Here is a 16907-nt window from a genome sequence, read left to right as displayed (position 1 = left end):
TTTTGCTAGTTTTTTACAATACATAAAATTATTTATTTGAGTATACAAAGTGACAAATAACTTGTGCAAGTATTATACAAATATCGTTTTTTTAGACATTTTTTAGTTTTAATCAATATGTTACTTTCCTGTGACTCGACCAGTAAAAAGTGACCATGATTTTATGGACACACTATATATATTGATACCACAATACTCATAGATAGCTAAATATATAAAATCTGCAAAATATCTTTTTGTGTTTTAAAAGAAGAAACTTGGACAGTTAGAGAAGAATTTTGACGAACGACGTTGCACGAATTCTAAAGCAACATGACAAAAACTGAGAACCTGAAAAAGTGACTCAAGATTTTTACAAGAATTAGTTTTAAATGAAGACGAAAAATTTGCTAACTCTAGGTAAACTCAAAACATTTTCTAACCTATACTACAATGATGAAATAACGTTTTTAGTTGAAAAAAGTTATCAACAGATGTTTTATTTGGTGCCTAAAAAACATTGAATAAAAGGTAAGAAAACCATTTTTTGTAATTGTTTATTGTCTTCTTAAGAGATTTTGAATGTCAATTTTGTGTGATTTTTGTTTTTGATGTTAAGAAATGATTTTTCATATTTTTGCTACAAATTTTTGGGTGACTTGACAAAATGCCACATAAATATAAGAGAGCGTTGGGTAAGCAAAAATACTACGATTTTAGTAGAGAAGAATTAGAAGCCTTAACAAATATACGTACTGGTAGATGGACATTGGTGGAGGCTACAAATATTACCGGGATATCAAAATCGACATTACATCGAAAACTGAAAACCCTATACAATACTCTTTTATTTGATGTCAAGTCACCTGTAGGACAGCTTTACTTTAAACCGATTTATGCTTATATTTTTTTTAACTTATCATATAGGGTGACTTGAGAAACACAGTTTTTTATGAGTTTTTCAAAAACGTTTTATACGGGTTCTGTTCTTTGCAAAAAATGGCATAGCGCCATATTTTTTGTTTTATGATATATTTATGAGTATGGCAGATATTATTAAATTGATGTTAAAATTGCAGTCAAGTCACCCAACTCTACAGTACCTAACAAATTTGTCTACCTTTAGAAGACAGGAAAAAAGAAAAAGCGACATTGGTATGACAGTGAATAAAACGTTATGTTACGGGCTATTAAAGATTGGATTTAAAGTAATCGATTATTACTTATCGATAAAATCAGCAGGAATTAATTTTAGAATTTCCAAACAACACTTAACTCTTTGGTGCTAAGGCATAAAAAGTATTTAGTCTTGTACGACTAGTATCTAGCTAGCTATTACCAGTATCTTGTCTTCTGCAAGCAGTATAGCTTTTTACTAGTAATTTTTAGGATCCTGCAATTAGCATCTCACCTTCTACGAACAATATCTGGTATTCTACAAGCAGTATTTTGTCTTCTGAAAGCAGTATAGCTTTTTACTAGTAATTTCTAGTTTTTTGCAATAGAATATCGTCTTCTCCAAACAGTATGTAACTCTCTACAAGCAATATTTAGTCTTTTTGGATCAATATCTAAACTTTTATTATCAGTATTTTGTCTTCTGGAAGCAGTATAGTTTTTTACGAGTAATTTCCAGTGTTTGGCAACAGAATCTCGTCTTCTCCAAACAGTATGTAACACTCTACAAGCAATATTTAGTCTTTTAGGATCAATATCTAAACGTTTATTATCAGTATTTTGTCTCCTGGAAGCAATATAGCTTTTTACTAGTAACTTCCAGTTTTTTGCAATAGAATCTCATCTTCTCCAAACAGTATCTAATCCTCTACAAGCGGTATTTAGTCTTTTACGATCAATATCTAAACTTTTATTAGCAGTATTTTGTCTTCTGGAAGCAGTATAGCTTTTTACTAATAATTCCTAGTTTTTTGCAATAGAATCTCGTCTTGTCCAAACAGTATCTAATCCTCTACAAGCAGTATTTAGTCTTTTACGACCAATATCTAAACTTTTATTACCATTTTTTTGTCTCCTGGAAGCAGTATAGCTTTTTACTAGTAATTTCTAGTTTTTTTGCAATAGAATCTCGTCTTTTCCAAACAGTATCTAATCCTCTACAAGCAGTATTTAGTCTTTTACGACCAATCTCCAAACTTTAATTGCCATTTTTTTGTCTTCTGGAAGCAGTATAGCTTTTTACTAGTAATTTCCAGTTTTTTGCAATAGAATCTCATCTTCTCCAAACAGTATCTAATCCTCTGCAAGCGGTATTTAGTCTTACGATAAATATCTAAACTTTTATTAGCAGTATTTTGTCTTCTGGAAGCAGTATAGCTTTTTACTAGTAATTCCTAGTTTTTTGCAATAGAATCTCGTCTTTCCAAACAGTATCTAATCCTCTACAAGCAGTATTTAGTCTTTTACGACCAATCTCTAAACTTTAATTGCCATTTTTTTGTCTTCTGGAAGCAGTATAGCTTTTTACTAGTAATTTCTAGTTTTTTGTAATAGAATTTCGTCTTCTCCAAACAGTATCTAATCTTCTACGAGCAGTATTTAGTCTTTTACGACCAATATCTAAACTTTTATTACCATTTTTTTGTCTTCTGGAAGCAGTATAGCTTTTTCCTAGTAATTTCTAGTTTTTTGTAATAGAATCTCGTCTTCTCCAAACAGTATCTAATCCTCAACAAGCAATATTTAGTCTTTTACGACCAATATCTAAACTGTTATTACCATTTTTTTTTGTCTTCTGGAAGCAGTATAGCTTTTTACTAGTAATTTCTAGTTTTTCGCAATAGAATCTCGTGTTCTCCAAACAGTATCTAATCCTCTACAAGCAGTATTTAGTTTTTTACGACCAATATCTAAACTTTATTACCATTTTTTTTTGTCTTCTGGAAGCAGTATAGCTTTTTAATAGTAATTCCTAGTTTTTTGCAATAGAATCTCGTCTTCTCCAAACAGTATCTAATCCTCTACAAGCAGTATTTAGTCTTTTACGACCAATATCTAAGCTTTTATTAGCAGCATTTTGTCTTCTGGAAGCATTATAGCTTTTTACTAGTAACTTCTAGTCTTCTACAAGCAGTATTTAGCCTTTCACGAGCAGTATCTAGTTATCAATTACCAGTATTTTGTCTTCTACAAGCATTGCATTATCCATGTATAATCGAACTCAAAAGGACTTCCAATTACTCGAGAAATGACTCGTGCAATGATTTTTAGTCGCAGAAGAAATTTATTTATGTCATACTTTTCATGATAATAAGATTTGCTATCTTATTATCATAATAGTTAGAACTATTAGACGTTAGACTATTAACGTGTTAAGATCGTTGCGATATACTAAATGTGGTTGTAATGCAACGGATTCTACATTAATTCAGTAAAGATTAAGGAAGATGGATGACGTTGTCAATGTTAGCTAGCATATTTAACTTAATGAAAGAGTTGCAAGCTGCAACAATGATCACTGAAATGCTTAAATCTTAACATACTAATGTTCTATCGGTCTTATGCCTCCAGAATTTTAAATTTTGTTTTATAGCAAAGAAGTTTGTGGTCAGATATGAAAAAATATTCGATATTACGATATTCTTTTGGAGTGTCTTTGTGACTGAATAGCTTACCATATAGTGGATTATAGATATTGTCAGATTGTGAAGAATATCTCAGATATATCATGATATATGACAAATCATAGGTTGGCGAAAGGAGTCAGGTTGTTGCATGACAATCTCAAATCAGACCTGACTTCAGAAACTCAATTGGGAAGTTCTTGTCCATCTATCCTATAGTCCAGACCAGGATCAGACAAAATCTGAGAAGTACGATCGCCCTGCTAAGAACTCAAACGATTAATAACACCTAGTTTAAACATGTTGTAGGAGTCCCAATATATCAGTGGTCCAAATACATGTTGATATACTAGACTTTTCACACAAATAATATCTTACTATTCTTATTTCATCTGGCTGTAACTATGGGGATTATTTATGTAAGATATGTTGGGAGATGAATTCCTGCAGTTATAAAACAACGATACCTCAAATTTTTCAAAAAGGCTCTCGAAGTCAAATGATTGCCATTAACAGGGAAAAGGGGTGAAACTTGTTAAAATACTTGATGACAAGGTCGATATTCTAGAAAACTGTTTTAAGCATAATTCACATTTGAATATTATACAATACAATGTAAAATAAGAGCGTTTGGAAATAAAGTTGTTGAAACATAACTAAGGTGTCATTCTCTTCAATGATAACATCATTGATCTTGGAATTGGTGATGAAACAAAGTCAGAGGTGACAACTAGCGTCGAGCTGTATTTACCAAAACTTTAGATGATTAACTGACAATTAGAAAACTTCGGGGAAAAAATCCAGCCTTATCATGAGCATAAAAGTCTGAATAAAAAGATTTCGTTACATTTTTTCTATTATACAGGGTCGCTGATATGTTTGGAAACGGACGATTATTTCCTAAAGTAAGATAGCTAGCTTAACAAGAAACTTTCATAACCAAATTTTATTGAAGTCTTGTGATTTATTTTTAACTTTATGACAATTCGGCTGATGATGAGAACACTGGTCGAAACCGGTTCCGACTAAATATATTATTTTAAAGCGAGTAAGAAATTTTCCACAAGTTTTTTGAAATATTGAAATTTAAACTTGTAGCATGGATCCCAAATATATAAATATAAACGACTAAAATATTTTTGTGGAATTTATAAGAGTGATTTTCAAAGTTCAATATCTCTGTTCAAAGTTAAGTTTATATACAGGATGTTCCATTAAAGAAAACGTAACTTTGTTTCGTTATAACGTTATGACTGATCATGTATACTTTATTATAATAGATTTTAAAAACACTAAAACCTTTGTATCTTAACATTTTTTGCTAGCTATCTTACTTTAGGAGATAACTGACCGTTCCCATACATATCAGCGACCCTGTATATCTGATTTACCTGCACAAGTTACTGCCATAGATGATTTCTTTACATTCCATAGATGAACCTATTGAAATTGTTTCAAACTCGACGTGATTTTAACGCGATATCTTACAAAGTGACAAAACATTCATGTTTTATTTTATATTCATGTCGAGTTTGAACCATTACGTAATTCAGACCAAGCATTATTTACACAACGTATAAATTTAAATTGAAAGGAAGAAATATATATATACAAGTGTCTCATAGAACTCCAACAACGATACTTGCAACTACAGCTACAACTAATTTTAAATTATTTCAAATATTAAATTCGTAGTAGCTGTAGTTTTAGAGAAAATGTTGAATATCTATAAAACGGCTTGTATGTATGGAAAGAAGGTTACGTGCGCTTATATTTAAACTAACAATAAAACAATCCCAACTAAAAAAACAAAAACAACAAAAAAAGAGAAAACCATCATCCAAAAAAAAAATCTCATCTCATCATCATCATCATCGAATGAAACTTGGTAGAATTAGTTCCATCATCCACACGAGCACCGTCATACCTCAATGATAACCGGCACCATCAGCTTATTGTCCGTGATCCTGGTCACGACCGTCTCGGTAAACGTGCTCTTCGTGATGGTCTCGGTGACTCGGCCTGGTCCGGTCGGCGCCGGCGGAAACTCGACGGCCGCCGCCGCGTCCGGTTTTCGAATTGTAACGGATACGGTCGTAGGGGCGGGACAACATTCTGAAGAGTTCGGCGAGGACTCGCGAGAGGAGGATTTATTGTCATTTGGGCGGGAATTGTTCGTGGCGGCGTTACCGGATGTGGTTTTTAGGAAATGGGCTGGAATCATGGCTTGAAAATCTTCGTTCGTTATGGGCCTCGGCAGTACCTGAGCATCGTCTTCCAATGAAGACGTCGGCGTCGCCCTCTTATGGTGATTTTCGGTTGTTGTTGAATGATCCTGTTGTTGTTGGTGATCGATTGGATTTGTTGTTGAACCAGACGTTGAATTGAGACGACGAGGAGCCGGTTGTGGAGCTCCCGTTGGTTGAGGAGTCGTTGATATAGGGGGTGGTGTCGGAGATTTATTTTGTGGGTTGTGTTTTGAATCTAAACCATTTGGTTGGGGTGGTTTTTGTTGTTGTTGTGGTTGCTTTTCGGTTGGAGATGGGGAATTCTAAAAATAAAAATTAAATTTATTATCCTAATCATAAAAAAAAACGTTATCTAAAGACTAAAACCAGGATCTCACATTCAATGTATTCTTAGATAAGATAAGTTAATCAATAAATTTGGTACTAACCGTTTTTTCAATTTCAGCTGATTTCCTATACGATCCAAAAGCGGGTCGATTAGCTAAATAACTGTTCGAGCTGTACAATCCCGTGTAAGGTTTTGGCAATCCAAATAATCTAGGACTTTGTTGAGGTCCCGGACTTGGTGAAGGACTCGATTCCAAACCAGAAATTTCTCTCTCAACAACCAACCGAACAAATCTCTCCAATCCCGTTAATAAACTCACCGCCATATCATGAGTAGCCCCATTTAAATCAATCCCATTTATAGAAGTCACTTTATCCCCAACCGATAATTTCCCATCTTTACAAGCAACACCACCTTCTGTAATTCTAGATATATAAATAGCATCCGAATCGGGTTTAAAATTCGGTGACCCTCTCCCACCAGCGATGCTAAATCCTAATCCTCTCGAATCTCTTATTAAAGTCGTATGAATAAGAAGTTTTTGAGTCGGAATTGGGGAAACTGATTCGGCGTTAAGACTTTTTAACGGGGCCGGGATTATTTTTCGCACATCCTGTTGCGGTTCTTTCACCAATCGGGTGACTTCTCGACTTATTTCGAGGATGAGAATGCTACCGGAAGCTTTTAAGACTTCGACCGCATCGTAATGGCTTACGGTAATTACGTTTACACCGTTTACTGTTAACACTTTGTCTCCGACACGTAATCCAGCTAAATCGGCCGGACCCCCATCTGTTACACGAGATATAAAGATACCCTCGTCGTCTCCTTTGAATGGGGTCGATCCACGACCACCCGCTATCGATAATCCGAGACCGGCACGAGATTTTTCTATGTGGATCTCGTATTTTTCCTCGCGCAGTTCTACGGTTGCCGAATCTGAATCACCAGCTAAAAAAGAAAGAAATATTTTTTATATCAACAAAAATTTATAGTTTATAATAAAAATTCGATTAAAATGAATATAAAGAGATTTTATTGAGCATAATAATAGTCGAGATATGATTACTTCTAGTTATTAAGTTTTATTAACAACCAGAATTTATGTTTTTATTTGAGATAAGCTTGTTTATGTTACACCCGTTACGATAGAATGTCACACCCGTTACAAACTTTGACAAAAGATATTTATTGATCTTTTAATAATAATGAAAGTTGCAGTTAGACATAGGCACAACAACAGAGGAGATATGAGAAGAAATTTCTCAAAGAACGACACAACAGTAAGTCGAAACTATTCCTGGAAGATCAAGGTCACACTGCATATCCTTATCCTTGAGATTCCATGAGGAGGTTCGTCAATCGGTAAATAGAAGTGAAGGTCAATATATGTAATGACCTTGAATCAAGGTCGATATCAAGTAGTGCTTTTTTTACTATTTTTTAGTAGGGCAGAAAATTATTTAGTAAGCGAAGCACAGCATGACAAGAAAAAAGATTAATTGTTTTGCTAAATACAATATAAAACCTTGCTGTCTGCTGCCAAGCCCGAACAAAGAAGGAGTGTTTGGTGGAAAGGCTAGCGCCAAAAAAACCTTAATATACTCAAAGAACAACGGACAAGCCTCGAAAACAGACGAATCAGGATAAGTCGACTAGGGCAAGGAAAAGGAATAAGATTGTTTGGAGAAGAAAACAAAATTGTTAAGATTGACCACTTGAAACATCATGTTCTGTACCATGAAAGCGCAGGAAGTTTTGATAAAACTTGAGGATTACAAGTAGTGCTGTATGAATGAAACTGAAAAGCAGATAAAGGATACGAAACTTACAAAAGTCTTACGAATTCTTAGTTAAAATAGAGCAATACTGTCTTACACACACTTGCATCTTAGACATATAAAGGATAGTTTTATTACTCATTGGTGTAGTTACAGAAACCGCTTTTTTTACACTTGTGTTATTTATTTATTGACAATGAATGAAATGCGGTCTTCTCGCATCAAGAAGCGGAAAATGCAGGAGAAAAATCCCTCAAAAACTTACAGATAAAGAGTTGAGATGCGTTTTTTCTGAGACTCAAACGATGTAACTGAAGATGAATCGTCTTGGAAGAGCATGGTAAATATTTGAAACTTTATTGTACACTGGTAACAGCAACATTATTGCGGAAAAGGCTAACAGAATCAGATAGTCTTGTCATAAACTTCAAGGTATAGCACACGGGAAAGGTTGTGATGAACCTCATGGGTGATTACCTAAATGTTAGGCATTCTTTATTTATGGACAACTTTTATGACAGTTATAGCTTAGCTAAAAATTATGGACAAACTGCACGAGAACATTACGTTCAAACCGAAGGCATCTCGAAAGAAGAAATTAAGACAGCTTAAAGACTCTATAATATAGAGATAGATTTATGATTCGAGGAATAAGAGAAATGTCTTATACATATCTTCTTGATCGAAACTCTAAGTAAAAGAGGTGAACCAAAAATCAAACCAAAGATCGCGGTACCCTGTGAGTATTTTGGAGAAACAAAAACATGCAAATATATATGGAATATATGGAACAAAGACAAGAGCAGAAACTAAGAACGGTAGAGATGAAGTATTTCAGATCGATCCTAGGACTTTTTTTACAAGACCAACATACAAATAAGGCGAAAAGAGAGAGTTGCATCATACAAGAGATTGGCAGATGGATAAAGAAAGGAAATACGAATGGAGTCAACATCTGGACAGAATGGCGAAAGACCGAATAGCCAAAATATGCAAACGCAATCGACCAACGGGAAAAAGGAAAGCAGGAATACCACCGAAGAGATGGAAGCAACCGTGGTAATCGAATAAGAAGAGAAATCCTATACTAAGAAGAAGAACTAGTAGTATAATTTCACTCCTTACAATCTGAAAATCAAAGATTAATACTGTTATCTGGTGCATCGAAACGAGATAACCTCATTAATAAGCAAAGTGTAGTTGGAATAGCTGACTCTGAGCACCTTGCGTTGTAATGGTGATAATGGCAACCTTATGGATGTTTTGTTTCTTCTGCACTTTTGAAAAGTATGGAGTTGGGAACAAAAACAAACCTAAAAACTAGTGAGGATTAAACCTCGATGCTTTAAGGGATTTTACCTGATTCATCCGCACATCACATTTCTTTTCTATTTTTGGATGAAAAGTAGGTTTTTCTGCACTCGAGAAGGGCTCATCACAACCTATCTTCAAAACAAAAAAGGTTGAGCTGGCCAGAGAAAGAAGAAAGAATTTGGACAAGGTTATACCAGAAATGTTGAACAGGCTGAAACTAAAGGCTGCAAAAGTTCAAGAAGTCAACAAAGCAATCTATGATGATTTATCACGAGATGAATTGTTGACAAGATTTTAAGCTTCCTACGATCCTGACGTCCAACTTTTGAGCTCGTTTGATTTTTCTAGCATGGTCCATTTGGTCAATCTCTCCGCATACATCCTATTAACGTGGTTTCCTCATTCCCATAACTTGGGTTGGACCCATTTCACCACATCCTAGACTCCGCAATTATCTGTTACTGATGTATAACTCCTAACAAAATTATGTAGACTGACCCTTCGTATTGTTCAGAGTGTCTTCATTTCGGCCGATCTTATGTGACCACAGAGAAGAATCCGATGTGGCGCGCAGTCAAATGCCCGCGTCAGATTCAAAAGCATTGCAATGCAATGATGACCCCTTTCAAAAGAATCCAAGGACATGTCAACGAACTTGACAACAGCATCCGACGTGCACCTACCCTTTCGAAATCCGTATTGATTTGGGTTAAGCAAGTTATTTCCCTCTATATAAGAAACCATTTTATCATACATTGCACGCTCAAACACCTCGGAAAAAGCCGGCAGTACACTTATTGGCCTATAATTGGAGCAGTCCGTAGTATCTCCTTTTTTATGCACTGGCACCACGTTAGCTATTTTCAATATATCAGGAAATTGAGAATCCAAGAAATACTAAATTTAGAACTTTTGTCAACGGCAGCAAAAACATCATGTGTAGGACTACTCTTCAATGAACAGAGTAGCTCACGTACTTTAATAGGACCAACTTCTGAAAAATGAAATTGCGCTCCATTTGATCCACACATTCACATATAAAAATGGGATCAAGCACACCACTTGGAAGCCCTTCAACGATATCATTGGGAGTATCAACGAAAAACCTATTCAGCACATTCGGATCAAGATTACTATTTAGATTCCTTTTATCGTTGACTCTATTTTCATTTATTATTGACCACACTGCACTAGCTTTATTTTTTGCAGTGTTTATAAAGCTGCTACTTGCCTCCAGCTATAGCCTTTCTATACTCACAATGATAATCTTTTTTGGCTTTTAACAGATTGGTGGCTGGTACAGAATGATGAAGGAACACGATTTACTTTTAGACTTTAAACTACATATTGCAGAAGTTATTTTATCTTTAATTTTCTCAAGGTAGAGGAGAACCGCATTCCATATTGTGGTTGAAGTTTTTGGAATATCTGCAAATCCTTTTGCTTGTAAATCTTCTCTGATGTCTTGAGAGGTAATAAAGATATGAAATGGCAAGTCATCTTGAGCAGTCATACCGATTAGTACATCTGAAAGGTCATCATTCTTCTCGTTTTTCAAATAGATGGTAATCACTTTTGGTTCCTTAGAAATATTTGACTATCGGTGTCGTTCATATCTTTTCTTCACATTAAATTCATAAATTGTTTTCAAATGGGTATCAAGACCATTAGTTGATCCTCTAATTCAGAACACGAGAATAAGTGGCTGGTGTGAATCAAAATTCGTCTAATTCATTAAAAACATCAATACGATACTGAACGAGAATTAAATAAGTAATAAAATTGATGTTGAGGTTTTTATTGAAAGAGTTTGGTGTGTGTCAAATTGGTACTAATCAATTAAAAGTACATTGAGGCATTATGAGAAAGACAAGACAAATTAATAACAGCAAAGAGTATGTTTTCCAGAAGATTTAGAATCCGAAAATAGCTGATTGGTGTCGATCAAAATGGATCTAATTGATACTTCTCAAATAACCACGAAACGTCTTCGATAAAATGTTTATCAAAACAAGCACTATTTCATTAATAAACGTTACATTATTGTATCTATTCGTCAATTTTCATCAAGGGCATTTCAATAGATTCCTATTATTCCCACAATTGGACCAAATTACATCGATCAATAAACATATTACCTTAAATAAAAAGAAACCTTCCACAACATTTTTTAAATGAAACTTGTAACGTTATAAATTATTTCTTAACATTTTAACTAAACGAAACTTAACAAAAAGAATTAACCCATTTTAAACCTACATTTATTATTTATAGAAACAACCAGGTGCTTAAAACTACGCACATAATATTCATTCTATTGCACCAACCGCTCGTAAATTTAATGACTCCCCATTTATATTTGCATTTTATTTATCATTTCATTTCGCGGGAGTACGATTTGAATCTAAAAAAGATATCACAATCCACAATAAATAATTCAAAAGACAATTCCACACTTCATTTTTCTTTTTAAAAGGTCTGACTCATCAATTTAAAAACTAACTACACGTTACGTTCATTAATAACAAAATCTAAATTAACTCATCGTTAATTAACCAAGAAAAAAATTTTAAACCTTTCCCATCAAAATACAAAACAAAACATTCTATTTTTAACTCCGTAAATAAAATACGAATAAAATACGAACAAACCCGAACGATAAAAAAATAATAACAAAAAGACGAAGACCATCGAAAAAATACCTGCATAATTAATGGGATTATTTACAATCCGAACTTTCTGTTGCTCAGGTACCGCCTTTCGTCGATTAGTAATCGTTAACGTCGTCATTTTTCCACTTTGCACGTGCAGGACGCCGCCCTTTAAACCATTATTAGCTTTGGAACTCGATCGCGTTTTCAGTTTCACTTTGGGAAGCGTGCTAGTTCCGAACATGTCTCGTTTCCTTAATAATTCGCGAACGTTTCGAGAATGAAACCAGATGCGATTAAACTCTCCACGGTCGTTATCACATCACGTCGGTATCTATTGTTAAAAGTTACTAAATAACGCGACCAACTGACGCAATGTTTACACAACGAAAACGAACGACGAAGCGATAGGATTGGAATTCGTGTGAATCAAAAAAATGATATTACTAATATTGTTGTAATGAATGTGGATGTGGGTATGGAGTTTTATTAACGCGGTGCGTGTAGAAATTGTTGCAGAAACAATATTTTTTTTTAATAATAGTAATAAATTTGTTAATAATGTTATTAAGTTGTATCTAAATGGCAGTTAGATATAATGATTAATTTTAACAGTTTTTATGGATTAATTCAAACCTGCGTGAAAAATCAATTTCGTGCAAAATCGTTATAAAACGTTCACAACTGACAAATTTAATTGAATTTTGATCAATAATTGAAGAAAATTTATTGGTTAAAAAGTCCATAATAGTTATTTATATTACAAGTGGGCTAGAGACACAATTACTGTACGAGTGCGGAAAATTGCACGACGAGGTCATAGACCGAGTCGTGTAATCACACGAATGCGCTAGACGTGTGATATACAACATTTTATCTACAACTATTGAATTATCTATTCGTTATACATTTGATTTTTGACGGGTAATGACACGCATTACCCATGACTGACAAAGTGTTGAATAATGAAGCCATTATTCCACAGTTCTGACACGGCCTACTAATCAAAAAATAAAATATTAACAGAAATGACATTATATATTGAGGTTATGTCTGAAATGTCTATCAAGTATATTTTTTTTTCTTATTTTTGATTTTTTTTTCAAAATTAAATAGTTGTAGATAAAGTTGTATTCAACTTGCGTATAATGGATGTTACCCACTCAGATTGCAACTTCATCTTCGTGGGTAAAACAGCCGCCATTATACGCTTGTTGAATAATATACTATTATCTACGACTGCTAAAAATTACTTAAAAATCAATTTCTTTAAAAAGGTCTATTTTGATATTTATAAAAATATTTTGAAATGATTGTTGACAATTTTGAATTAATGTCAATTTCAATAACATGTTTACTCATCTGGATTAAGTGTTTCGAAATGTTAAAACATAACAATTAATATTTATAATAAATAGTATTGTTCCTCTTTAAATAGGTAGCACTTTTTCTTTTGTATTGTTGCTTGTTTCAATAAATTAAGTCTGTTCTGATTGGGCAAAAATGCGTTACGTAATGAAATCAGTGCGGTAATGAACTTCATTACGTAACTCAAATCACCTCAAATGAGTGTGGCAATGATGGCCACCTTTTTTGTTTTATTTCTTCTAAGCCAAGAATTTAATCACAACATAATGCTAATTCTTAATCATTTCCTTTACTTTTCTACTTATCCAATCATCACATGGCACAAAATAACCACGAACAAGACATTGTCAAAATGGAAATTGAACAGGAACATCAACAAGGATGTTTGTAAGCGTGGTTCATTCAGGTCTTACAATTAGTTAGCTACAATCAAATTTGAAGACGACGATGATTCGTGTCAGCTACAAAAGCAAAAACTGATCAAAAACCTTTGTCAAAAACTATGTCATATTTCACATTAATTGGACACTACCATCATCAATGCAGCAGCAGCAAGGTTAATTACTCTTCAAAACCATAATAATAATAATAATATTTATTTGTGCATCCAAAATATATATTTTTTACTCTTCATATAAACAAAACTTACAAAGAAAAGAAAAAAGAACAAAGCACACAATAAATATTTCAATCACATGTAGATCATCATTCTATGAATTGAACATTCTCTCAACAGCAGAAATTGCTTTATCAATGTTGCAAACTTGCTCACAGGTTATTGTATAACTTGAGCGCAGTAAAATCTACACCTTTCTGTGACCTTGGGTGACTGAGGTTGTGTAGCTGTGTATATCTCTGTGGGCAGTATATTTATTTACATTGTTGTTGCAAGTTCAGTAGACACTCTAATATAAATAGCGAGGGAAATGTTAGTATTTTCTGATCTATAAAGAATTCACGGCACTCGTCTCGATACTTCAGACCACATATGACACGCACGGGACGTCGCTGCAGCCGAAAAACTTTAGATCAACCCAAGCAGTTTCCCCAGGCCAACAAAGCCTAAAAAGCGCATCACAAAAATGTTGCTGCTCAGCTTTCCGCAAACTATACTAACATGCTGCTCCCATTTCAATGAAGAGTCCAAGCGAACACCCAAAAAATCATTGAATTGCTCACCCATCAGATCTGGCTGAACGCCTCTTAGTGTAAAGAATGGAAATTGAACAGGAACATCAATACGAATGTTTGGTAAGCCTGGTTCACTCAAGTCTTACATTTAGTTTATTCAAAATAAAAGGCTAATTTGGCCTAAACGATCATCTTTATTTTTACTAAATATCAGTGCGACACGTGTTTCGCCCTTCCTGAAGGCACCTACGGGCACGACTACGATACAAGAAACATATATACTAGAGATTATTATTACAATTAGTTAGCTACAATCAAACTTCAAAACGACGACGATTCATGTGAGTGGACAGCCTGATGATGTTCGAAGGAAGTAGCAAAAGCAAAAACTGACCGAAAGCTTTGTCACAAACTATGTCATATTTCACATTTATTGGATCGTTAATGCAGCAGCAAGAAAGTTTGTCTTCAAAACCATAATAATAATATTTACTTGTGCGTCTAAAATACACATTTTTTACACTCGTCATGTAGAAAAAACTTACAAAGAAAAGAAAAAAGAACAAAGCACACAATACATAGTACAATCACATGTAGATCATCATTCTATGATGCTGTAACGAAAACGCCCAATGCCATAAAATCCCTTTCAAAAAATACATATTCAAGGAACTCCGACTAGGATACTCTCAACAGCAGAAATTGCTTTATCAATGTTGCAAACTTGTTCGCAGGTTATTGTAAAACTTGAGCGCAGTAAAATCTACACCTTTCTGTGACCTTGGGTGACTTAGGTTCTGTAGCTGTGTATATCTGTGTGGGTAGTATATTTATTTACATTGTTATGTGTTGTTATTTTCTGATCTATAAAGAATTCATGGCACTCGTCTCGATACTTCAGACCACATATGACACGCATGGGACGTCGCTGCAGCCGAAAAACTCTAGACCAACCCAAGCAGTTTCCCCAGGCCAACAGAGCCTAAAACGCGCAACACAAAAATGTTGCTGCTCAGCTTTCCGCAAAGTATACTAACATGCTACTCCCATTTCAATGCGGAGTCCAAGCGAACACCCAAAAAATCTATGAATTGCTCACCCATCTCAGTGTAAAGACAGTTTCAGCTGTTTTGTTGGAATTCAGATTTGCAGGCAAACCACTCCTCAGCCTCAGAGACGACTCACTGCAACAGCATCAATGGGGATTTTATGTCTGCTGATTAAAGTAGTGTCGTCAGCGTAGAATATGATTAGATGTGGAAGCAGGTAAGTCATTTATGTAAATGAGGAAAAGCAGGGGCTCAAACACTGACCCTTGTGGAACTCCAATATAAATGCACTCTGATGTAGAATAGCTATCATTACAACAGACTATTTATTGTCTTGTGCCAGCAAGGTACGAGTGAATTATCTTAATACTGCTGTCACCAAAGCTATATCTACTCAGTTTCTTTATTAATAAATTATTGTTAGGCGTTATACTCGCCTCTCTCTTAACAGTCTATTGGTTGTTGTAGGAAATCCATAATTGCGTCTCTCGTACTACGATTCTGACGAAATCCGTATTGACAATACACGAACAAGTTATCATTTTCAAAAAAATCGACAATTCTATTCTTTATGATTTTTTAAAAAATTTTTAAAAATACAGGCTGGAGGATGGGTGAGTGAGGATCGCCTTTCTTACAAACAGAAGTTACCAAAGCTAACTTTAAAGCATTTGGAAAAGTATTTTCTCTCATGCATTGGTTGATTAATTTTGTTAAAAGCGATGATACTACATCTTTTATCAGCTTTAATATTATTACAGCATTTATTCCGTATACATCCCTAGAAGAAGTATTTTTTAAAGAACAGATAGTATCACGAACTTCAAACCCACCAGCTCCAGGCAGAATTTCCCAAGTGGTACAGTGATATTCGATAGCAGCTCTAGTCTTTTGGCCTAAAGTTAAGTTCTCGGGCGATTCATCATGCCCTTGAGATCTGCAGAAAACCAGCGTGTGCATTTCTTATTATTTAGCACAATTATTTTTTTTCGGAAATGCGCTATGAAGGATGAGTTCATGAAATATATCAAACTTTTGATTGGCAGTCAAATCATCACGCGATATGAAATTCCAATTTATATCATATACAGAGTTATAAAACATCTTTCAATGACTCGTAATTGGCCTACATCTAAGCGGCGTCTCACGATGTACACTGCTCAATTTATACCACAAGGACATGCTGCAGTGATCAGAGCATTTGGCCCTCACATTCACGTCAACGGGCCTATCATTAAAATTAATAATAGTATTATTATTATGTTATCCAATCATTCACAATTATTGTGAGTCATTATGAGCTATTCAGGGACATTGGGATCATTTGAAAGGTCTTGGAGCAATTGGAACTCATTCCTAATTATTAAAAACTATTTGGAGTCAATAAAAGACATCGTGTTGTGCCGAGAGCCATTGGGAGTCATTCTGAACCATCGAGAGATTATTAATAGCCATTCGGGGTCATTAAGATGATTT

The 16907-nt window shown here is 34.4% G+C and overlaps 1 protein-coding gene across 7 annotated transcripts in view; it reads right to left on the bottom strand.

The window, feature by feature from the left end:
• Positions 1 to 16907, bottom strand: part of LOC111415100 (scribble planar cell polarity protein) — a 94451-nt gene that overhangs the window by 31372 nt on the left and 46172 nt on the right. For 6 of the 7 annotated variants that reach the window (XR_011640032.1, XM_071195109.1, XM_071195112.1 and 3 more), the window contains 2 exons: positions 6238 to 7088; positions 5488 to 6111 (listed from right to left, as the gene is read on the bottom strand). Coding sequence is in view for 6 of the 7 variants with exons in the window: in XM_071195109.1 (XP_071051210.1) it covers positions 5488 to 6111; positions 6238 to 7088 (1475 nt within the window). In the remaining variant the exon portion in view is untranslated. The remainder of the gene's footprint in view (positions 1 to 5487; positions 6112 to 6237; positions 7089 to 16907) is intronic. The other variant, XM_071195113.1, reaches the window with a different exon arrangement.

The sequence above is a fragment of the Onthophagus taurus genome, chromosome 3 (genome assembly GCF_036711975.1).
Source record: "Onthophagus taurus isolate NC chromosome 3, IU_Otau_3.0, whole genome shotgun sequence".
Lineage (NCBI taxonomy): Eukaryota > Metazoa > Arthropoda > Insecta > Coleoptera > Scarabaeidae > Onthophagus > Onthophagus taurus.
Note: the sequence above shows the minus strand (reverse complement) of the source record. Positions and strands in the feature narration are given on the sequence as shown.